The sequence below is a fragment of the Heteronotia binoei genome, chromosome 1 (genome assembly GCF_032191835.1).
Source record: "Heteronotia binoei isolate CCM8104 ecotype False Entrance Well chromosome 1, APGP_CSIRO_Hbin_v1, whole genome shotgun sequence".
NCBI lineage: Eukaryota > Metazoa > Chordata > Lepidosauria > Squamata > Gekkonidae > Heteronotia > Heteronotia binoei.
Window position 1 is genome coordinate 89136456 of NC_083223.1, and position 24917 is coordinate 89161372.

Here is a 24917-nt window from a genome sequence, read left to right on the forward strand (position 1 = left end):
AAACAAGTTTTGTGCAGCCTGCACTGCAGAGATGTTCCTGCCCTCTTTTAACCTAGTAAATGGACTACTATTATTTGAATTGCAAACACCACACAAGGAATAGTAAGGCATCAGTCTGGTTGATATGAACAGGGTCTAGTGCTGTAAGCATAAATAGTTCATGCACCAGAAGTTTAGTGTAAATGAGACACTGCCAGATGCTAACACAGGAGTGCTGGCACACTTTCCATTATTCATTCTATCTATCTATCTATCTATCTATCTATCTATCTATCTATCTATCTATCTATCTATCTATCTATCTATCTATCTATCTACCTACCTACCTACCTACCTACCTACCTACAGAGAGAGAATGTGAGAGAGAGTTTGGAGTGTTACAGTGTACAAGCATTTGGCAGATACACAACTGATAAAAGACTGTAAAGAAATCCCTCCTAGAGAACATAGAGTGCAGAACTACAAGATAAGAACTGTTTATATTTATTAATCCATATAATTCAATAACTAAAAGGTTAGGAAAGACATTACACAAACTCCAGATAAAACTACCTGATTTATAATTTTATTTAAAGTTTAAAACATTGGGGACAGAGGCTTTTTGTTTTTTATGGGAATATTTTTGACGTCACAAAGATATATTTAAAAACCCTCAAACTCAAAATGAATGAGGAAATCACAAAAAATTACAATTATTGCAGAAAAAATTACAATTATTGCAGAAAAATATCAAGATGGTTAAAAGAAATTAATAGGATAAAAAGCACTGTACCTTCCTTTGATTTGCTTCCATGGATGGACACCATTGGTCTTTACCGTCTTCTTCATTATTTGTGCCAAAATGCAAAGGAAAATTTGGTAACTGTTGCTAGATTCATATTGATCAGTAGAATGATTGTCACTGCAGCAACTCTTTACCAATTCATACATAGACATGGGTGTTTTACTAATATTGGCAAGACCTTTGAGACCAAACCAAGGAATAGTAAAAGGACTGTTCTGAAAGAAAAATAAAACAGAATTGCAAATGGTGCCTTTTCCCTAATTAACATAAAAAGCAACAATTCAAACCAAGACTGACCTACAGTAGCTCTGTAATCTTTATTCTCTTTGTACACTCAGGGGTGAGGGCTTTGGAAAAAGATAACCTCTTTCCTCCATCCTACCCCAACATTGTCCCTTGGGGGTTTCACCTTCTCCATGGAAGAGGGCTGGGGCTCTGAATTCAGATGGAACTAAACTACTCTGTAGCTGAGACAAAGAAAAAGGACACTAGTCAGAAGTTGTTTCCTGACATTTTGAGCCCCTCCACCAAACAAGAAACTCTATTCTACCCCCATATCCTTCCCACCAAACAGTAATTATATATATATAAAATATATATTTCTGAAGTTACTCAGAATCTTTGAAGGAGAATATAAACCGAATGAATGAATAAATAAACCTGAAGGATTTTTTAGAGAGCTGCAGACAATTCCATGCCAATCAGAATGAACTGGACTATAAATAACTTCCTTAAGGTTATAGCTCTAGCAGATAGGCATATTTACTAACCAGATTCTTGCTGTAATATTCCCAGAGTATGGTGACAGTAGGGAGGTTTGCATCCCAAATATGGCTTAAAGTCAAACAGCACTGAAGATGCATTCGTAACTGTTCTTCTAATATTCCAGTCTATCAAGCAAAGACATTCAAATAATGTTATATTCTCTTTTAGCAAGATTTTATTGAATAAAAACAACCTTGACCACAATCAAATACAAGACCTTCAGATTCTGAGAACATTTTTCTTCTATAAACGTTATTTCTGGCTAGGAAGCAAACCAATCCATTAATATGAGCAGTGATCTAGAAAATAAAATCTGACAAGTATTGACATTGTTATCTCCTAAAACTCCAGCTACATTTTCAGAAGTTAGAATCTTACAAGCGGGAACCCACAGGAAACTTGTGGGGCGGCTATCCCATTCCCCTCACCTTTGCTTCCTACCCTCTCTCTCACAATCTTTCTCCCTTCTGCCACCCCTTTTCTTACTCTCTCCTCCATGCATGTCACTTCCTCTCTTTTTGACCCCTCATTGCTATCTTTGTTTTCCTGCCTCCCCACCTTCTCACTCTCCCTTTCTACCCTATCACTCTCTCAGCCTTCCTCCTGCTTAGCTGCCACAATGATGGTGGAGCTCCCAGTCACCACCTGCTTCCTCTCCAACAGCAGCAGTGAAGGTGGCAGCTCTCAAGGAATCACAACAGATCTCCCAGCTACAGCGATCAACTCCCCTTAGAGTTGCCAGCTTCAGGGTGAGAAAGACAGGTTGCTTACCTGTAACTGTAGATCTTCGAGTGGTCATCTGTGCATTCACATTCATGGGATAGAGCGCCTGTGCCGATCCCCGAATCGGTACCTAAAAAGCCCGGGATTTTTTCATGCTCGGTACCAACGGGCATGCGCAGGCGTCCCAATGTGCATGCTCACCGGCGCCAGAGCGAGGATCCCGCCAGTTCCTTCCTGACCGCTGGAAGCCCCTACTGGAGGGAGACCATCAGCAGTGGGGAAGGAGGGCGGGTAGTGTGAATGCACAGATGACCACTCAAAGATCTATAGTTACAGGTAAGCAACCTGTCTATCTTCTTCGTGGTCTCTGTGCTTCACACTCACGGGAGATTAGCAAGCAAGACATACCTGCAGGCGGGAAGACAGTCAACCGGAAGAAACAGCTTGCAGCACCGCAGCTCCCAAACGAGTCCTCTGCTGAGCATGCATGTCCAGCGCGTAGTGCTTCATAAAGGCATGCGGAGAGGACCAAGTGGCAGCCTTGCAAACATCCGTCAGGGAAACGCCTTTCAGGAACGCCACCGACGTCGCCATCGCTCTTGTAGAGTGTCCGCGAATAGGCCCAAGTAATGGCTTCTTTGCCAACAAATAACACAGTTTAATAGTCTCAGTGAGCCATTTCGAAAGCCGCTGAGATGAGATCCTGGAACCTAACTTAGGAGCAGCATAAGAAACAAAAGGCTGCTGGTCCTTACGAAAACTCTTGGAGCGACTTAAACAAAACAATAAAGCACGCTTCACATCTAGAGCATGCAACCTACGTTCCTCATCCGAGGAAGGTGTAGGATGAAAAGTGGGCAACCAAACTTCTAAGTTGAGGTGGAACTGAGAAACCACCTTGGGGAGAAAAGAAATATCAGGAGCTAACGATACTCCAGCCTCCTGAAAAACTAGATATGGGTAGTCACAACGTATAGCCGTGAGCTCCCCTGCACGGTGTGCTAATGTGATGGCTACCAAAAAAGCAGTCTTCCAAGATAGAAGCTGTAATGAACATGTGGCCATCGGCTCAAAAGGACGTTGAGTCAGACTGTCCAACACCAAAGTCAAATCCCACAACTGTGGGGGTGATCTCGATGGAGGATGAAGCCTAAGCAAACCCTCCAAAAACCTTAGAATGAGGGTGTGCCAAAACAGAGTGCCCCTCAACTGGTTCATGGAATGCAGAAATTGCTGCCACATAAACCTTGATGGAAGAAAAAACAAGGCCAGTATCCACCAGAGATAACAAAAACTCAAAAATTACCGACAATCCCACCCTTTGGGGTGAAACTGAGGGATCAACTAAGAACTGCAGAAACCTCCACCACTTCCTATCATAGGAAGCGCGGGTAGAAAGTTTCCTGCTGTTCAAGAAAACATGTTGGACTCTGCTAGAGAACCCACAGGGTCGATGAGCCATGCTGTCAGCTTCAGGTGGGGCACGTTGTGATGGAGTACATGACTGTCCTGAGCTGACAGAAGGTCTGGTTCTGCCGGAAACTGGTAGAAGACTCCCTTCTCCAGTTGGAGCAGGATCAGGAACCAATTCTGGTGAGGCCACCAGGGAGTCACCAGGATACAGCATGGTCTCTCTCGTGATCTTGTTGACCACCCTCGTCAGTAGTGGCAGAGGTGGGAACAGATAAAGGAACCGACCTTCCCACAGGAACAGCAGACCGTCTCCCAACGACTCTAGATCTGAGCCCCCTCTGGAGCAAAACAGAGGACACTTTCAGTTTTCGGCTGTGGCAAAGACATCCACCTGAGGATATCCCCAGAGATGAAACACAGGTTGAAGGAAGTGCCACTGTAACTCCCACTCGTGCGGGGAAGCCGCACCCCTGCTGAAGGAGTCTGCTTGCAAGTTGAGGACCCCTGGGAGATGCGCTGCCTTCACAAAGATGTCATGGTCCAGGCACTCCGACCACAGATCCAGCGCCAGCGCACAAAGCTGTCAAGAGACTGTCTCTCCCTGTCTGTTAATGTAACACAGAGCAGTGGTATTGTCTGTTAGCAGAGCAACAATCTTCCCCGCCACCATGGGGCAGAAAGACCGAAGAACAAAGTGAACTGCCAGCAGTTCCAAGTAATTTATGTGGCAGTGAGTCAATTTCAAAAGCCAAGGACCCCCCATACACAGATCATCCATGTGGGCTTCCCAACTCCATAAAGACGCATCTGTTGTGATATCCACAGTTGGTGCAGGTAGATGGAAGGGAGCTCCCTGACAAATGTTGTCCTTTGACTTCCACCATTGCAGTGTTTGAAGTGTCACAGGTGGAATTACAAACCTCTTTCGAGGTGAGTCCCTTAACGGGCGAAACTGACGAAGAAACCAAAGCTGTAGGCCTCTCATCCTCAGCTTCGCAAAGAGCAGCACGCTTGTAGTCGCTGCCATCAGCCCCAGCATCCGCTGCAGCTCCTACGCCGTGCCCCACTTTAGACTCTACAGAAGTTTGACAAGGTTAATAATGTCCATTGCTCTCTGCTGAGGCAGAAACGCGCGATGAAGGTTCATATCCAGCAAAGCCCCTATGAACTGTACTGTCCTTGATGGAGTAAGGTGTGATTTCTCCAAATTGACCTACAGACCCAAGGTGTTGAGAAGACGAAGAGTGATGGCAATGTGGGATAACAAACTCTCTTTTGACTCCGCCACAAGGAGCCAGTCGTCAATGTATGGAAAGACGACTATCCCTTGAAGCCGGAGATGGGCAGCCACAATGCTCATCATCTTCGTGAACACCCGAGGTGCAGTGGACAGACCGAATGGAAGAGCCTTGAACTGGAAGTGCTGAGAACCTACTGCAAACCGAAGGAAACGTCTGAACGCAGGATGGATGCTGACGTGGAAGTATGCATCCTTGATGTCCAGCATTGCCATCCAATCCCCTTGATTGATGAGGGGCAGAATTGTTTGCAGAGTGGAAATTCTGAACTTCTGGTACAAAATAAATTTGTTCAGATTCCGAAGAACCAGGAAGTAATGAGAGTAGAAGCCTCCCATCCTGGCCTCCATCGGGATCCTCTCTATGGTTTGTTTCTGTTAAAGGTTGCTCACCTCCGCCAGCAGAGGTGGGGAAGGGGGAGTGGTAATTACCACAGATTGGTTTGGAATCTGAGCAAAATCTATTTTGTAGCCTTCCGCTACGATAGAAAGCGCCCACCTGTCCATAGTGATGGACTCCCAGGAGGACAGGAATGGGCAGAGGCGAACAGACGAAGAGGAAGAGGGGACGGTGACGTGTGCTGCCAGAAAGTCAAAGGCCCTGCTTTTGAGGACAAGTGCCCTTGGACTTGCCGGTGGTCTGTGCTGAAGCGTAACGGTTTCTGTTGTTCCCCCTGTATGGGGACCTACTTTCAGGTTGAGCAGAGCGAGGTCTCCACTGCTGTTCCGGGGAGAACTCTTGGTACGGCTTCTTTGCCTAAGGCTTGTGCCACTGTTTCTGTTTTGCAGCTCTGGAAGATGCCGGTACGCCCAGGTTCCAGGAAGTTTTTATACTTTTATCCATTTCCTGGAGCGCATTGTCGGTGGTAGATCTTCAACGAAGGCCCTGGTGTCCTGCTGGAGGGCCGTGGATATGAGCCAGGAGTGGCGACAAAGGCAGACAGCAGAAATGATGGTCCTTGCTGAGACGTCGACCATGTGCTTTCCTACAGCCAGTTGTTGTTTGGCTACAGCAAAGCCTTCCTTCTGCAACTTCTTTGCAGCTGACCTCTTCTCCTCACTCAGGGAAGACAGGAGGGGGGTAAGTTGTTCCCACACTGAGTATTGGTATCTATCCATGCACGCAGCATAGTTACCTTTATTCCCAGCGCCCCAGCAGAGTAGAACTTCCTCCCGATGTTATCCAGCTTCTTTCCCTCCTTGTCTGGTGGAAAGGAGTGCGTCTTGCGGGCCTTTGACGAGGAGGAAACGACCACTGAATTGGGCTTTGGGTGTGTAAAAAGGAACTCAGCCCTGGATTCTTGGACACGGTACATATGGTCCAACCTTCTCGATGACACGGATGTAGAAGCAGGCTTCGCCCAGGGCTCCTTCACCGCCTGTAGGTTGACCTTCGTCACCGGCAGGGCAACCGCTGTAGACGTATCCCGCTGCATGATGTCGAACACGATATCATCTACAACGGGTTGCAGCTGTGTCACTGGAAGCAAGAGGGAGAGTGCCATCCTTTTCACCAGGTCCCCGTACGACTTCAGATCCTCCGATGGTGAGATGGGAAGATCCTCAGCCGTATGAGACACTGGCGAAGGTTCTAAAGCCAGGTCCAGATCGTCGGTAGAGAGCGTTCTGAGAGCACGGGCGTTGACTCTCTGATGGGCGACCAGATCGGCACCGACGACCGAGGTTGGACTTCCTCCACCACTACGCTGCGTCTGTCAGGTGGGACAGAGATCGATGCCGAAGGACGCCGTCTAGAGTGTTGAAACAACCTGGACATACGGGATGCCTCGGACTGCTGGTCCCAGTCTGCGAACTCGCGAGGAGGGTACCATTGATACGGTGGGTAGGGATAGGCATAAGGAGACCATTGGCGCTGCTCCCATGGTGGAAACAGTGGGAAGCGATGAGCTACTGTAGTTGGTTCCAGCTCTCTCCGACCTCTCGCCTGATCCATCGGTGCCAAAGGCTCCATCAGTGCCTCCACCTCCACCTCCGAGACTGAGTCGCTCTCGCTGTGACGCCTGGACCTTGAAGAGTGGGAGTGCTGAGTCAGGTCGATCTCTTGCTCCGATGCCAATAGGCGCAGCTGCGAAGCACTGCCTCTCAACACTGAAGGGCTACGACGCAGGGATACCAAGATCTTCCTCGGTGGAGCTGTCGATGTCGAAGCGTCATGCGAAGGAGTGCGGGAAGGTGTCTTCTTCCGCTTCTCCTTCGATTTCACCTTCTTCGGCATGGATGGTCGGGTCCCCGAATCATCCAGACGCTTCTTAGCAGGGGTCCACTGACCCTTCAGAAGGCCGTTTTGTGGAATGCCCGCGCTCGACTGGCATCTCGGTCCTGATCGGCGAAACCTCAGCCGATGTGACCACAGGGGCCGCGGCCTCTCCCATCGGTACCGACGGGCCCGATGCCATAGTTTGAGGACGAAGTGCCGACTCGACCAACGCCGCCGAAAGCCTCGCCGCTCGATTCTTACGATTTTGCTTGGAGAAACTCAGACAGTGTGTGCAAGAGTCGAAGCGATGTCCCTTGCCCAGACAGAGGGAATGGCCGTCAGGGGGGGGAGCACCTCTTAAAAAACCCCTAGACACCCAGGAAAAAACCCACCCAGGAAAGTCTCTGAGGGGAGAAACACGGGGGAAAACTGAGCCCAGAAGGGCAGGTCCAACAAACTTTTTTTTTTTAAACAACACTAACTGTCTAACAACTAACTAACTAACTAAACTAAGAAAATAACAAACGGGCTATATACAACAGGAAAAAAGCAATCTAAGATTACTTTACCTACCGGGAACGCGAAAGGAGATCCTTTCAGCGCAGTGGTCAGAAAGGAACTGGAGGGATCCTCGCTCTGGCACCGGCAAGCATGCACATTGGGACGCCTGCGCAGGCCCTTGGTGCCGAGTGCAAAAAAGTCCTGGGCTTTTTAGGTACCGATTTGGGGATCGGTGCAGGCATTCTATACCATGAGTGTGAAGCATAGAGACCACGAAGAAGATATTCCTGGAGATTGGAGGGTGGAGCCTTGGGACAGTGAGGCTTGGGGAGGGAAGCAACCTTAGCTCACTATGTCATTGACTGTACTCTCCAAAGCAGCCATTTTCTCCAGAGGAACTGATCTTTGTGACCTGGAGAACAGTGGCAATATTCTGGTGATTCCCAGCCCTCACCTGGAAGTTGGCAATGGTAGTTCTAATGGAGGAAATGGCTGGTTTGGAGGGAGGAATCTATGGCATGATACCAGTCTGATGTCCCTCCCCTCCTCAAACCCCCACTCTCCACTCCTTAAATGTCCAGGAACTTCCCAACTTGGGTTTGGCAACCCTATCTCCTTCTCACCTAACAGACAACCTATCTTTATCTGCCCCTCTGACTTCAGCTTTGCATCTCCACTCCCCTGCCCCTGCAACTTCTACCTACAAAATTTACAGTCTTTCTCAGCAGTGGGAACCAAAGCAGCTTACATTATTCTCTCCTCCTTATTATCTGCACAACAACCCTGTGAGTTAGGTTAGGCTGAAAGTATGTGACTGGTCTGAAATCACCCAAGCAGCTTCCACAGCAAGATGGGAATCTGAACTCTGAACCCTATGCACCATTACACTGCATATTTTTCTAGAGGTCCTTTTGGCCTTTAGCAGTTTTTTGAAGGACAGTGCATAGGAAAATTTACGGTTTTGGATCTGACAACAGCATCTGACAAGGTCAATCATGACCTTTTGACCCACTTCCTTGCTATTGCAGGGATTTGGGGAACAGCCTTACAATGGCTGTTCTCATTTCTCCATGGACAGGGACTGAAGGTGGAACATGGTGAGAGGGTTTTGCCATGTCACTCTGCAAAGGGTGATCTTCTCCCCAATGTAATTTAACATCTATATGTGCCCCCTCAGCCAGTTAATCCAAGGATTCGGTATGGGCTGTCATCAGTATGCCGATGACAGCCAGTTGTATCTATTAATGGACAGCAGGAATCTACCCCAGACAATCTGGCCAGGGCTTTGCAGACTGTGGCTGATTGGTGGTTAAAACTGAGCCAGCTGAAGCTTACTCCAGCTAATACGGAGGTTCTGTTCATGAGTCATTGGGAAGGATGGGGTCAAGAATCCAACTCCCGGCCTTTGGTGCGATTTGTTGCAATTTTGCAGGGCCTGCAAAATGGAGCTGTTCTGCTAGGCCTTTGGTTAAGGCAACAAATATCAAATAATATCACAGAAGATGTCTAGCATATATCTCAGTTCTCTTACTTATGATAATGCTAGGGAGACAGTGAAACAGAGAATATTGGATGTTGTCAGACAAAATGACCTTAATAGCACAACCAAATGGCGGGCTCACACAGAACCAATCAACAGCGTGACCCCAATGCCCTACCTATACCACTTAACAAATAATGAATATAGGAGAACATTTACTCTTATCAGGTGGGATGTTCTCACTTCAGCGGAGATACAAAAAAGTGCCGTTCCAGGAACGATTATGTTCCTGCTGCAATGATGGTATCGAATCTTTACCCCATGTCATATTTGACTGTGAGGTTTATAATGATCATCACAAAGTACTTCCATTTTCCCAGGCCAAACCTTTTACCAGTAGTCAAAAACAGCAACTCCTTTCTTCTTGACGATAAGAACCCTGAGGTTGCATACAAATTAGCAAAATTTGGCTGGCTTGCCATAAGAATAAGGAAAACTAATAATTCAGTCAGGAAATGGCTAAACACCTTTGCCGATCTGTTTGCTGTAACTGTCATGTTCTATTTGAATTTTTATAACGGTATTTTATGCCTTTTTATGTACAATTTTATGGTCATTCAGTTTTAATTTTGTATGATTTTACTGTTTTAAATGCTGGCTTAGGCTGTGAATAAACTAAACTCAATTCAAATAATATCGGCCTCCCCTGCTCCAGGTGCCCATGGCACTTCTATATGATCGACGCAAGGAACAACTGACCTAATCCATTCTGATTGCACCACCATGGGGCTAGTGTATACCGAATAAAATCAAATTGTCAACGAGGAAACAGATTAGTTATTCAAATTTTTAATGTTATCTGCCCTGTGTTGATTATTTAATGTTTTCAGAATCGTTTGCTGTTTATGATATGTGAGCCATTATGTGCCTGCTTGTGGGGTAGGGTGAAATACAAAAAACAAAAATAAATAAATGATGTCAAAAATAATTTCCACTAACTTGCAGGCATGGATTCTTCTGCTGAAAGTAATGGAAAATGGTCCACACTCTGAGCATTCTGGCCACTGTATCTAGGAGGATGTGTGTATACCACTTTCCATGTAAAGGTTCTGTTCTGTCACTGGATTGCAAAAAGCACTGTAGATTATATTAGCGAAATACCCATATTTATGAAAGGAATAGTGTTTGTGGAAGGAGAAGGACCTATATCGTAGAACACACTGTGTTGTTGTTGGGTAGGATTTGCTTCTTCATAATGCTAATGTCTGCCAGTTTGAAATGCCACTGGGGTTGGATTTAAATATGCCCTTGATGCTCAAGTGTCTGAGACAAAGGCCAACTTTGACCCTTCTCAACTGTGTTCCAGTCACAGTTCATTTACTTTGTGCTATAGAACTCAACAGTGACCATTGAGAACTGAACACAATCCTCTTTGACCTCTTCAACTTTATATCTCTATTTGGTTCCATTTCTTGGTGTTGTAATGCAACACAACCTCAGCAAAAAGCGTCATCTCTTTCTCTGTACAGATGATTTATCTCACTTAGAAATAACCGATGAAATTTTAAAATAAAAACAGCACATTAGCCTGATAGCTTAATTTTGGGAGGCTTTACTGGAAACCCCCACAACTGTTTATTTTTCAAAAGTATAAGTATGAACAACAATATTTTTGATTATTTTAGTTACATAAGAGAAGTCTAAATTTTTCTTTTGAGAATGAATGAGCAAATCAGTATCTGTTCAGAAAAAAAAATCCACCTCTATATGCTACCTAGTGCGTAGGTGGAGTAGAGAGAAAGAGCTGGGTAGTTTGGCTTGGCAGAGAGATGACATCATATGCCAAGCCAAAAATTATCTCCAAAATAAGCCATACACTTTCATAGCCTCTTTTGCTTTATAAGGGAATGCTAGTGGCAGAGATCTGTGTCAAAACCTACATATATCAGTATTAGGAAAGAAAAACCAACTAAGACTCTGAAGTGTCTTCTAACATTGGAATGGAACAAGTAATAAAAAACATTTTTTTCAGAATTTACCATACCTTCTTCTCTGCCTAAATGGACTCCTACACTGTTTCAAATAGTCAGAACTCACAGGGAGGTCAGCTCTTAATTTACCTCAGTAGGGGGACAAAAGATATAATCAAAATGATAGTACTATGTAAACATACTATTTATACTTTATGGCCACCTGCTGTAGCAACAAAATTGTTTTGTAAGGATTCCAGCAAGTATTCTTGTTTTCATCCATTTTTACATTTAATCCCACTCTACAAAGAAACACAAGTCACAACTGGAGATACATGAAAATTTAATCGACCCAAATGCCAGTTGCACAATTACAAAATCATATAAACCACCGATTTACAAGTTGTATTTTTCATTCAATCCAGTTTAGCAACATTTTATGACCTTTCAAGAACTAATAAATATGGCATATAACAACTAGACTCTACTTCACACTATACTGTAAACCTGTCTGTTCTGGAGGGCATTTGGTTCAGATTACGGGGGTTTATGGATATTTGTATTTTTTTTGCAACTTTCTTGGGAAAATGGCTCTGTCCAGAGTATTTTGAACTATTTTACATTAGTGGTTTTTATATTATATTGTAAGCCACTTTGGGAACATGTTTTGTTGGTCAAAAGGTAATTAGTAAATGCCCTAAATAAACCAACAAAAATCAAGCCTGCAATCCTAAGAGAAGAATGCATACATATAAGAAAAACTGGGGAAGTAAGAACAAATGAGTATGAGAGTGTGACAAAAATTTTGATCCAGGAGCACACCTAAAGGTCCTACCAGAAATATTCCACAATCTTTGTTTTCTCAAGACACATATTGCCCTCCCTGGTATTCTTGTTTACAGACTATTGCCCCTCCCAAATCACTAAGATCCTTTATTTCTGGCTGCATTCTAATCCTTTGACTGTATTAATAAGCCAGAAGTGGAAGAGAATTATCTTAGTTACCACTCATGTACACAAGCCAATTTATACAAAATATTCACCCTAAATTTTGAAAGCATCTTTTTATTATGAAAAAAAATCGAATTTCTGTTTCAAGCATATTAAAATAACAAAATGAGTCCAGTTTTAGTCTAGGTATAAGCTTCAGATATATGAAGAAGTGTGTGTGCACACAAAAGCTTATACCTAGAATAAAACGTTGGTCAAAGGTGCCACTGGATTCAAACTTTGTTCTGTTACTTCAGACCAATTTGGCTACCCACCTGAAGCATATTAAAATATTCTAAGTATTTCAAGTTATGCATTCACAACATTATAACTCATAAAAAGAGTATTTCAGTTTATATCTCATCCTCCTTTTATAGCCTCCTTTCAAGGAGTATGTCTCTCAATAATCTCAAAGTACTTCAATATGAAAAAAGCCATTCCATCTTTAATGAACATACATATTATGTACTGAATCAGACCTTTGGTCCATCAAAGTCAGTATTGTCTTCTCAGACTGGCAGCGGCTCTCCAGAGTCTCAAGCTGAGGTTTTTCACACCTATTTGCCTGGACCCTTTTTTGGAGATGCCAGGGATTGAACCTGGGACCTTCTGCTTCCCAAGCAGATGCTCTACCACTGAGCCAGTCCCTCCCCTACTCCTAACTACAGGTTTTGAATTATTTTTACCCCATTTTGGCATTTAGTTTTATTTATGTTGCTTTTATTAATGTACTAATTAAACCAACTTTCAAATGCATATAAAGTTATCTTCACATATCCTTAGTTTCTATTATAAATCAATCACTAACTGAGGGCATCTTCCCTCAGTCACTCAAATGGGTGGTTATCTATCCACTGCTAAAAAAAAATCCCTTCAGAACAGTGATGTAGCCGCCATATGCCATCATTAAATACACCATTATTTCAAGATCAATATAGCACCTGAACATGTTTTATGCTTTTATATATTATTGTATTTTCATATGTTATGCATTAGGAGTATACTGATTACTGGTTTTCATGTAATGTTTTTATGAATATGCAAGCCGCCTTGAGCCTGCTTCGGTAGGGAGGATGAGATATAAACCGAATAAATAGTCAATTATCACCCTGCTTCTACACTGTCCTTCCTAGGCAAAGTGAGAAAGCAGTAGCAGACCAACTCCAAGTCTTCTTGAATAACTAATCTGCTCTAGACCCTTTTCAGACTGCTTTCAGATGGGCTATGGGATTGCTCTGCTGGCTTTAAATGCAGACAAAGGTCAGGCCTCCCTGTTGTCCATACTGAATTTACCTGCTGCCTCTGATATAGCAGACCATGCCATCTTCTTGAGGCCCCTGAAGGCAGAAGGAGGCATCAGGGTTTGTATGTTGGGCTGGTTCAAATAATTCCTCTTGGCCTGAATACAAATAATTGCCATGGGAGACCAGTTACCATCAGTGTGGGACCTATCTTCCTTTTCATGCTTAGGCCAAACCATTTGCAATTTCAGGGTTGGCTGTCTTCAATATGCAGATATAACTTTAAAGGCTAAAAGTGAAGCTAAATCCTGGAAAGAATGAAGTAATGCTGGTTGGAAAGGCAGAGGTTTTGAGAGACGTTAAGCTCCCCACTGTTAATGGGATTAAGCTGACCCCTGGCCAACTCAGTTAAGAGCCTTGGGTTCTACTGGATCCAACATTATTACTGGGGAAGCAAGTTAATGCAGTTAGGAAAAAAAAGGTTTGCTTCCAACTCAACCTAGCTTGAAAAATGGGTCCTTATCTTGAAAAGGCTGATGTGACCACCTGGATGCACACCATGGTGACATTGAGACTAGATTACTATAATGCATTGTATATTGGTCTCCCCTCAAAATCAGTTCATAAATTCTGGCTGGTACAGAATGCCACAGCTTGGCTATTATCAGTCGCTAATATTACTCCCATTCTACAGTTACTCCATTGGCTTCTCATCAGCTACCAGGCTCAATTTAAAGTATTGGCTATCACATACAAAGCCCTTCATGGCCTTGGACCCTCATATCTGTGAAGCTGTCTGTCCGCACATGCTCCGCCTCAACCACTTTGCTCATACAAGCAGAGCCTTCTGTCAGTGCCAATCCTCAAACAGGCAAAATCAGCAACTGCTCATACATGTACTTTCTCTGTTATGGCCCCCAAGTTGTGGAATGGACTGCCTGAGAAGGTGAGGAAGGTTCCCACTCTCCTGGCTTTCTGAAAACTATGAAAAAGTGAATTACTCAAAGAGGGCTTTCCTTCACAGGCAATAAGGTAGCACTGTACAAAAGGCTTCACAAAGTTACTTGGATAAATTCTTAGGGACTGTGATCTATACTACTATGTGTCGTTTACTGAACAATGAATCCTATTATGTAATTTCCCATCATGTGATATGTCAAGTTAACGCTTATGCTTTGCTTCAGTACTGGTTTTTTTTGGGGGGGGGGTTGGCTTTTGGTTGGTTCTACAACTGAATTTCTATTTTACTATTTATTGAATGTTCCATCTTGTTGATTGTATTGACTCACTCTATGTAATCAACCTCTAGTACCAGTGAGAAGAGTGGACTATAAATAAGGTAAATAACCAAATAATAAAATTTATGTACAGAAAATTGATAGTAAGCTTATGTCTCCTATCACCAAAATGGTACAGTCTGGAGGCAACCATTGAAAATGATAGGAAACACACGCAGGACAGGAAAAGAAAACACTTCTTCACAAAAAATGTGCAATTATCTAGTGCAGCTCATTGGCACAGGATGTGTTGATGGCTACTAGTCTTAATTATACAAATCTATGATCCAGCAACAGGTATCATGAAAGAGTTTGCTACGGCAGGAGGCTATACCTCTCAGAATGCCAGTTCCTGGAGCCAGTGACAGAGGAAGGCTTTAGACTCCATGCCCCATCTATTGGCTTTCCAGGGCATCTGGAAGCCACTGTCAGAGCAGGATACTAGACCCACTGGGCCAACTGGTCTGATGCAGCAGAGTTCATCTTATGTTCTTAAAATTATCATGCATCAAACAGTAATGTTAACATTTTAATGAATTAAGTGAAAAGGAAAGTCATTATTCAGGTCACTCCTGGCACCTGGCTATGTAGATGGCCATTCTTTGATACACAAACAAATTAAAGAAATTACTTTTGTAATGGATGGCATTACATAAATTACAATTTGTACCATGCAACCTAAGAGCAAATTTACAGAGAACATGTTAATATGTACAGCATATTTAAAATAACTTTTAAAAGGAGGTCAGTTCTGACCTCTGGGCCACAAAGTACTGCATTAACAGCACTGTAGAAAGAAAAATGATAAGGTATGAAATGAGTGCTCAGAAGCTACAACCTTATCAGTAAGAGTTTGATTCAAGCCTGTAAGACAAATTGCTCAGCAAGGCAAGTCACCTTCCTGCTGTGATGAGGATATAGCTGAATTTTCAATGCAATAGACTATCTTTCCTATCACGTCTTTTCAACCCAATACCCTCAGATTCCACATTCAGCTTCCATTTTATAACTACCCTGCTTTTATTCAGAATGTATCTGGCCAGATTGGCCAAGTAACATGGCCAAGACAATTATTTTTTCCTTTCCACCCCCCCCCCCCACACTTTATTTGACAATTTACCTTCAAAACACAACCATTTAAGAACATGATGACTAACAAGTAGGAAATTACACAGCAACTCAGTTCAGAGAGATCATCAAGGCTGCTCATACCTTTAAAAGAACAAAATTTTAGATACCGATTGGGTGAATAAAATACTGTTAAGTATCCTGTACACTTACCACCGAATCAGATATCCAGGTTATTCCTGATGTACTTACTTGACTACTGACGGACTGTTTCAGCAGATCTTCTACAAAAGGCCAGTTGGATTCTATTGGTTTCTGAATGGAAAAAAATAGTTTTAAATACAAATCTACAAATCTATAATAAATTACACAAATAATACTAAAGAACTTTGTACGGCAATTGAAAATGTGGGAGCATAATGCTTAAATTGAGCATTAAAAACAATCTTACTTCTCCAGTTTCAGTTGTGTCATGTACAAAATGGTTTCAGCTTTGAAACATACAGGTCTGATTCACACATAATGACAAAACATGGTTATTATAGGGATATTTATGCTCACATACTTTCCCTTGTGTACAGCTCAGAAATTAAACGCTTCTACTTTCATAATAACCAAAACATGTTGCTACCCCTGGACCAACACATCAACCAATTCAGATATTGTGCCAAAGCCAGGTTGATTAGCAACCCAGTTGCAGCTTGTCAATCTTGTAAAGTTGAGTTTCCCTTAATTATGGCTTGGCACAATTGTTTAAACTAACCCAGTTAGAATTATTTTGTTGACAATCTGCCACAACCTACCTTTGATACGCTAGTCTCATTGTATATGTAATTTCAGACCACTCTCACCCTCCCATAATACATACAGCAGGGTTTCCCAAACTTTTCTTTCCTGTGGCTCGGTTATTTTTACACTTCTTTGTGGCCCACTAAAATTTGGGGGTGGAGCCAGGAGACTTTGGAGGTGGAGCAGAGACACAGGAATTATGTCATTTCCTGTGGTGTCAAGGACCAAGTCACTTCTGGGGCACACTGAACCAAAACTCCACCTTTTCCTGTGATGTCACTTCCAGGGCATTCCCCCAAACCTGCCTTTTCTTTGGAAGTAAATTCACTTTCAGAAAAATCTCTCTGAAACTCATGCTGAGTCAAAACGGGACTGGAAAGTGGACGACCTGCATGCACCTATCTGTTTGTGTATTCTTCTCCAGCTTGCAAGCACTCCTAATGCCCATGTACAATTGCCTGCACCACCTATACATCCCTTCCTCAACAGCACTGGCCAGTGTATGCAGTTGGGAGTGCTGTTGCCATTGCAATCAGGAATGCCAGCACTGTGTACCACCCACACTGGGCCCTGGCAGCTGCTTTACCTCAAAATATGCTGACACATTTAGTAGGCCCTTCCTTCAGCTGCTACTGCTGGAACCCTGCCTCAAGCTACAACCAAGCTTGCTTGGTTTCAAGAAAATCTTTTGACAGCTATTTTTCATACTTTTCTTTGGTTGAAACACAGGAAAACTGCTGTGAAAGGTAGCAGAGAATTGTACTGCAATTAATGAATAAATTTCAAGTTATATGAAGTTCATAGAAGCTTTTCTGCAGTTAGCCTAAAAAGGATATTTATGAGGGACTTGCAGCTTACTGGCTGTGTTTCCCATGCCATTAAAAGCAACCTGTTGTGCAGATACTTAGCCAGTGAACTACTTTCATCCTTTTTAATATCTACAGGAGGAGTTTAATTTTGGTGTCAGACAGCTGTTAAAAGCAGGACCAGTAAAATGGTGCCAGGTTCATAGTACCAGCTCTTCCAGTGCTGCTGAGATATACTGCAGTAATCTCCAATAATCTCTTTCTGCCCCCACACCTCTTACTCTCTCTCACTCACTCACGCAGAAATCTCATAGAAAGGCCACCTGGCTACAAATGGGGGTGACAACTTTTCATTGGCAGAGCTCCTATGTCTGCAACAACTATGTCTGCAACAACAGTATGATGAACAGAAAAGTTTCATCCAGTAAAAATAGAAGGAAAGAAAGAAAGAGAAAGGGAAAGAATGAAATTGAAAGAAAGAACATAAACATAAGAGGAGCCATGTTGGATCAGACCACTGGATTTTCCAGTCCAAAATTCCCTCATACAATGCCCCCAAAGCACCAGAATGTCCACCAGTGGGGCCAGGGCACTAGAAGCCCTCCCACTGTTGCTTCCCACCTCCCAGCACCAAGAATACAGACAGAGCATCACTTGCAGGGAAAAAAAAGAAAGAAGGGGGGGAGGGCAAAGAAAAAAAACCCTTCCTCACCAACAACAGATGACCCCAGCCAGCAAAAATTCTACCCAGGGGTCATTTGGTAAAAAAAAAAAATAGCTACCGGAATGCCCACTCCCTGCCCCTCCCGGCTGAAAAAGACACACACACCCTTCTTTGCCGCCCAGGCCTCCCAGGGAAATCTCCCCAAAAGAACATACTGCAAGGCACATGAAAACTCATACCTTGAAGAACACTTCATGGGTCTAAAGTGCCAGCGGATGCTAGCTTTTCTCTCAAACACTGGGAGCGGGGGGGAAAGGAAGGAGAAGCAGCCCAGCTCCTCTCTGCACAACACAGAGATGGGGCGGTGCTAGCTTTGCTGGGGGTGGTGCTAGCTTTGGCTTTTCTTGTGACCTGGTAGTGAGGCTTCTGTGGCCCAATACCGGATCACGACCGTGCAAATGGGAAACACTGACATACTGCATATCACCCTAAGATTTATCCTATTAATTACTAAAAGAATGCATGCATAGCACTGATTTGATATCTTAAAGACTGCTTCCCTAATTTTTAAGCCATTCATCATGTTACTATGACATAACCTGGCCACAACTTTGTTAAAAAAAAATACTTCCAATAGACTCAGTGTGCAAAAAGCTAGTTTCTTCTCCTAGATCACCTGTTGAGCTGCTAAGCTGCTCAGCTGGAAACCACTCTTTGCATATCTTACAAAGTAGTCATTTTAGACAATTCAAAGGCAAGAATGTTTAGCTTGAAGTCACTCTGACTATATTTCAATAGCCCAGAGCAGTGTTAGAATTGACCCCTGCAATGTTCAAAAGTGGTTCTATTCAAGACTTATTTGGTTTTAAAATTTATGACTGTAGCCTTTAAGGATACGATAATGTGAACTGTTTTTAAGCTGGAGAAAAAACATGTATGATCTATACATCCATTATAAGTTTCAAACAAGGCTGACTATTTTCCTCTGAACAGAGAAACTTGACAACTTCTCATCTTCCGTGCCAACTTGCAGCAACACATTACATATACATTGACAGTGTTTTACATGTACATAGCATACAGAGACTTTTTAAAGCTCTTAAAAACAGGCATATTAAAATTTCATACTAATCTCAGATTGCAGCAATATCCATTACAAATCCAGCTGCTTTCATATCAAAGTCTTGGTGGCCTGTTAACAGCTAAGTTCAGAATCACAAGAGTGGATCTTCAAAATGGAGAACAGCTACAAAAATTAATTCTTATAAAAAGGGTCATATACTACAAATCTGAACTATACCGACTAAGACACTAAGGTAATTTGATTAGCGTTGCAAAAATAACAGAAATTTAGTTCTCTACAACTGCTAACGTATGTCAGCTGAAGACCCAAAGCCATCCATGACTTAACAACATAGCCAAAATGTGTCTATTTATATCCTTATAAATGCTGTTCTCCAGTATATCATTATGGCTGTGCTGCAGCCAAATGCACTCTTATTTGTATATATTTCCCAAATTTGTATCCAATCTTTTGACCTCTATAAGGAACACCAAGGTAGCTAACAATTTAAAGTACATGATGAATTGCGTTTAGAAAGCATTAAATTCAACTCCTATATTATTAAAAAAAAAACCAGTTAAAATACATACAAAACATAGACATGGCAACTGCAACACTGGTTAGGAAGGAGGGATCATAGGGAAATGCCAAATGAAACAAACAAATCTTCACTTGGGCAGAAGGCAGCAACAGAAGGGGACAGATATCCTGAATTGTGCCTGGAAACAAATTGGAAGCCAGTGTAGATGGGCCGAGATTGGAGTGATATGGTCCTTATGACCTATTTCGGTCAACAGCCTGGCTGCAGGGTTCTGTACCAATAGAAGTTTCCAAACACTTAACATAGACTGCATTCAGTGATCAAATATATATTTCACCACAGCATGTACCACAGCGGCCAGATCTTTTCTGCCTAAGAAAGGCTGCAGATGGCTAACCAGTTGAAGCTGGTAAAATGCACTTCTGGTCACAGTTGCCACCTGCTTATCCAGCAAGGGGTCTGGGCCCGTGGACCTGTTTCTTCTAGGGGAGCATGACCTCCATCCAGAATGGGTGACCAGGGCAACACCTTAAATTCCTCATCAGACTTTCCACCAACCAGTAGCACTCCCATCTTGTTGGGATTAAACTATTTCCAAAGAGAGGGTACTGTCATTTTCAAAGAAGCGTACATACTGACACTTAAAAATTGCACAAACAACACAGTCAGGATAATCATTCCATTAACATGATGGCACTTACACTGGCGTGAAGAATATAACTGAAAAACATTGGTACCTTTTGTCTGACATTCCTAGATGTAGATCACATCCTCTATTTACTTTCAAGATGCCTAAACATTTTAACATGTTGGGTCAGAATTACACTTAAAGAACATACTTCATGCTGGCAAGGGTTAGACATAGTCAAAAAAGTCATTTTCCATGTGGCAATTGTTCTGTCTGTGGTCTTTGCCTTAAAGTCAATGTATTCCAAAATTCTTCAATGACTAGAAGTTATTATATTAATCTGCATTGCAGACTGGGCCTAAGCAAGTAACTATTGCACCATTCAGGGTCCCCCCCCACAATTAGCTACGTATCTTTTTTCTAAAATTTAGGAGACTTTTTAATTTGCAGTTGTTTAGTCAAATGATTTTAGATGCATGGACATATGAAATATTTTACATCTTGGTGAGCTGTCCATGTTACATCTCAAGAATATTCATCACCACTTACTTCACAGGCAAACATCTCAGTGCGAGGTAGCTATCCTATTAACATATATTTCAATTTTTTTAAAAAAAATACTTGCCTATCAGACATATTTTTCTCCTCTCCCTCTCCCTTTCATTTTAGGTCCATTCTGTATATGTTGAGTTTTATGTAAATTTTTTTGTTAAATTTATGGAATGCTCAATTTGAATTTTACCACTGAAGAAGTTTTATATATTTTTGGTATTGGTTCTTGTATATGGATATAATTTTTACCTTTTAACCTGTATTTGTAAGATTGGATATTTCTCTTTATATTAGGAATAGGTATTTATCTGCAGAACCATAGGATGTGGTTTTTAAATATTTTAGCACTTTTGAATGTATAATTACATACAATATTTTGTACATTAGCACTCTGTGTGTAGCCATATTTCAATTTCTTTCTTTGTCTCAACCTTTCTGATTACCTTTCTTGTGTAGGGTTGTGTTTTTCTTTCTTTTTTGGTTGCATTCACTCCAGCCTAAGCCCCTTCATGTAGGGGCTTTAGACTGGAGTAACTCCGCATAGGACTCTATTGCCAGTCACATAGGAGGGCCTAGGGAACTGCGAGGTAACATGATTTTTTAAAATGTGATATTTGAGTTTGATCTGGCTGACGGGAAACTTTGAACATTTGTCTGTGGACCTCTCAAGCAGCCCTAGTTGGCAAGTGAAAATAACATATGTATCAAACCAAACATAATACTTTCAGTAACATTCAGAGCACACTCCTTGGATTGTTGCTATTAATATTTAGAATTTGCTAGAGTGGATTATGGGAGATCCATGAATGGATCTTAGAAGCTGCAGATTTTTAGATCAGTTTGCAAATTAATCCTTCACATACAAATAAAAACACATGTTGGGGGCCAGAGTAGTTAAAGGCTGGGCAAACAACTTTTTTCAATATTTAAAAATGAGTAAGCTATTTGGTATAAGGAGGTACATTTCCATCTTAATATGGATAAGAATGACATAGATAAGGGTGATTTGGCATATGTCATATACTTGAACTCCCAAAATGCTTTTGACAAAGTACCTCACCAAAGATTCCTGAGTAAGCTTATAAATTGTGGGATGAAATACTTTTACAGATTATAAACTGGTAAAATGGTAGGAAGCAGAGAACAGGAATAAATGGACAGTTCTTGCAATCGAGAGAAGTGAACAGCAGAGTCCCACGAGGATCAGCAATGTGATTGGTTCTGTTTCATTTGTTCACAAATGATTTAGAATTAAGGATTAGTAGTGTAGTAGCCAGGTGTCTGGAGGCAGACATAAGCCCAACACCAAAAGGCATGACATCGCTGGACTCAGCAGCAACTCCCCCGACCAAACACACCAACGCCAACTTATCTCTGTTGGTGGGCAGCAGCTCCTGGGAATGTCAGGAGGGACCAGGGAGTCACAGTGAGGCTCAGCAGCCTCCAACAAGTAGGAGGCAAAGCAGCAGCAGCCTGGAGGGCTGGCAACACAGCAGGAAATGCACCAAGGACAGAATGGGGAAGACCAGGTGGCCTAGGGAGACAGGTAGGGAGGAGGCAAGCTACACAAGGGAGGGGCAATGGGTGGAGAGGTCCAGGGAGTGCAAGGAGGCCACAGAAGATGACAGACAGGGAGACTGGGAGTCCGGAGAGATGGGGAGGGGAGCCAAAAAAAAAATCACAGATGCCCGGTGTAGAGAAGCCAGGGCAGGCAAAGGTGGCAGGAATGGGAGGATCACTCACCACACCCGAGGTCAAGGCTATAAGTGGGAGGCAGAGCTTGAGGGAGCATTCTTAGTGGCTCCCAATCTCTCCCAGCTATTTGAGGGACAGCAGAGATTAGTGGCCTTGAAGGGAGGTGGGCTCCAGGGGAGATATTTAAAGGGACTGAAAAATGCTGTCCAGGAAGGAAGAGCACAAGTTCCTCCAAGAACCCCTCAACAACTCCAGCCAAATAGAAAGGTGTCACAGGAGTAGAGATCCCACATGTAAGAGAGAGGGACCAGGATGATAAAAGACCCCACCACCCCTACATTTTCTGAGGCCATGCCTGTCAGCACTACAGTTTAGAATCAAGTCCTGGAGCAGCCTGTCCTGCCACAACCAGGCCCCAGGGCTTGACACCAGGTTTATAGATGATACCCAATTATTCAGCATGGCAAAAACCAAGGTGGATTGTGAAGAGCTATAGCAGGATGTTTCTAAACTGGGTAAATATACAACTACATGGCAAATGAAGTTCAACAACTTCAACAAGTGTAAGCTGATTGATACTGGGGGGGGGGGGGGCGGGGAAATCCCAATGGGTTTGTATAAATATATACTGATGGGGTCTAAGCAGGCTGAGACTGCAACTGAAAGAAATCTTGGGAATGTAATGGAAAGCTCAATGAAATGCTGATGCAGCAGTAGTGAAAACGCAAAGTCCATAATAGGAACTGTTAGGAAAGGAATATTTTTAAAAATATGCATTGTAATGACCTTAAACTATGGTGCAAAAGGAAGATTAATTTTTTTTTGCATTTCTAGAAAGGGGAGCATTTATATACAGACCCATTCAATGTGAGAGGTAATTCACTGTGCAAGCAGGGAGCACTTTGGAAAAAGCACACTAACTCAATTCAACAGCAGAAAGCAATGTCCTGTCTGCAAATACTATCTTTCAAGCTGCTTGGAGAGCGAATCTGGACATGACATAATAATTTTTAAGTTAGACACCTCAATTCTGACCTCAGTTTTGATTCCTTAACAAATTTTATCATATTTTTCTCTCACTCAAAAAAGCAGCTTGCACCATGGCTTCTGGAAGAAGCACAGTTCAAATTCATGATCATACAAATAATATACAACCATTTTGGTCACATGAGCGAAATAGTGAGAAATCACAGAATTCCCCACAAACTTTAAATCTTTTACAGGTGTTTAAGGAAAAACCAAACCTACCTTTTCTTTTACATTTCCATTGTGATCAAAGTGGTACAGTGACGAGAGATGTGTTATAATCCACCAACTAAAACCCAATGGATCCTTGCACAGAACTGATTCAAAGGCACATGATGTTTCCACATGGCTGCTTTTATCAAATACATTCTTCAAAATTTTATTCATCCAGCTCCAGAAAGGCTGCAGAGACAAAGAAACTGCTTAACTTTATTTAAAACAGCACATCATCTGAAAACTCCAGCAATACCTTACCAGTTTCTTCAATCTCTTTACCAGGTTGTAAATGGCAAAGGAAATATTCTGAAGCTGAATGAATGCCACTACTGGGAGTCTCCAAAGTGGTATTTTTTTAGAGTCAAAAGGCAACTTTTCACATCATTCTCTAGAATAGAGGTCCCCAACCCCAGGTCCACTGGTACCGGTCCATGGCTTGTTAGCAACTGACCCGCACAGGACCTCGCCGCCCTGCTCCCCCCGCGGCGCCTCCTCCTGCCTCTGTAATTTCACAATTTTAAGGCCCAGGAAGCGGCAATGAAACGCCACCTTCCTGGGCTTTTTAAAGGCTGAACACCCCCCCCCCCCGTCAATCAGCTGATTGGGCTGGGCTCCTATGTCCCTCTGGCGTGCTCACGACCAGCGCTGGGGGAAGCAGCAATGAGTAACCTGCTGAAAAAGTGATGTTGCCCTTGCCTCCTCCCTACTTCCCACTCCCAGGAAGGAAGTGGGGAGGAGGCAAGGGCGGTGCTGCTTTTTCAGCAGGTTGCTCGCCACTGCTGCCCCCAGTGTAACTGTGAGCGCACCAGAGGGGCATAGGAGTCCAGCCTTTATCACGGTTTTTCCTGCTGATCAGCAAGGGGCAGCCTTTAAAAGCCTGGGAAGGCGGTGCTTCACTGCCCCTTCCTGGGCCTTAAAATTGTGAATTACGGAGGGAAGAGGAGGGGGCAGGGGGAGGCAGAATTCGGTGCCCCCATGCTGCTGGCCCTGGGGCTGGTCTCTGGTGCCAAAAAAGTTGGGGGCCACTGCTCTACAAGGTGTCCTAAGGAAAATCTGATACCAACCATTCTGAAGATGGGCACAAACTGGAGGAAATGGTGGTTCATTTTGTTTTGTGATTCATTTGATTTCTGACCCAGTTTGTGGTTCATTGTTTCTTTTGGGTGCCCCCAGGAAAGCTCAGCTTCAGTTCTCACTACTGCAGAATGGG

At 43.0% G+C, this 24917-nt stretch overlaps 1 protein-coding gene across 2 annotated transcripts in view; it reads right to left on the reverse strand.

Annotated features, from left to right (window-relative positions):
- MMS22L (MMS22 like, DNA repair protein) overlaps window positions 1-24917 on the reverse strand; it is a 122266-nt gene that overhangs the window by 65296 nt on the left and 32053 nt on the right. For both annotated transcript variants that reach the window (XM_060237429.1, XM_060237438.1), the window contains exons 10-13: window positions 23714-23893; window positions 15980-16042; window positions 1555-1674; window positions 773-999 (exon numbers count right to left, since the gene is read on the reverse strand). In XM_060237429.1, coding sequence (XP_060093412.1) covers window positions 773-999; window positions 1555-1674; window positions 15980-16042; window positions 23714-23893 — 590 coding nt within the window. The remainder of the gene's footprint in view (window positions 1-772; window positions 1000-1554; window positions 1675-15979; window positions 16043-23713; window positions 23894-24917) is intronic.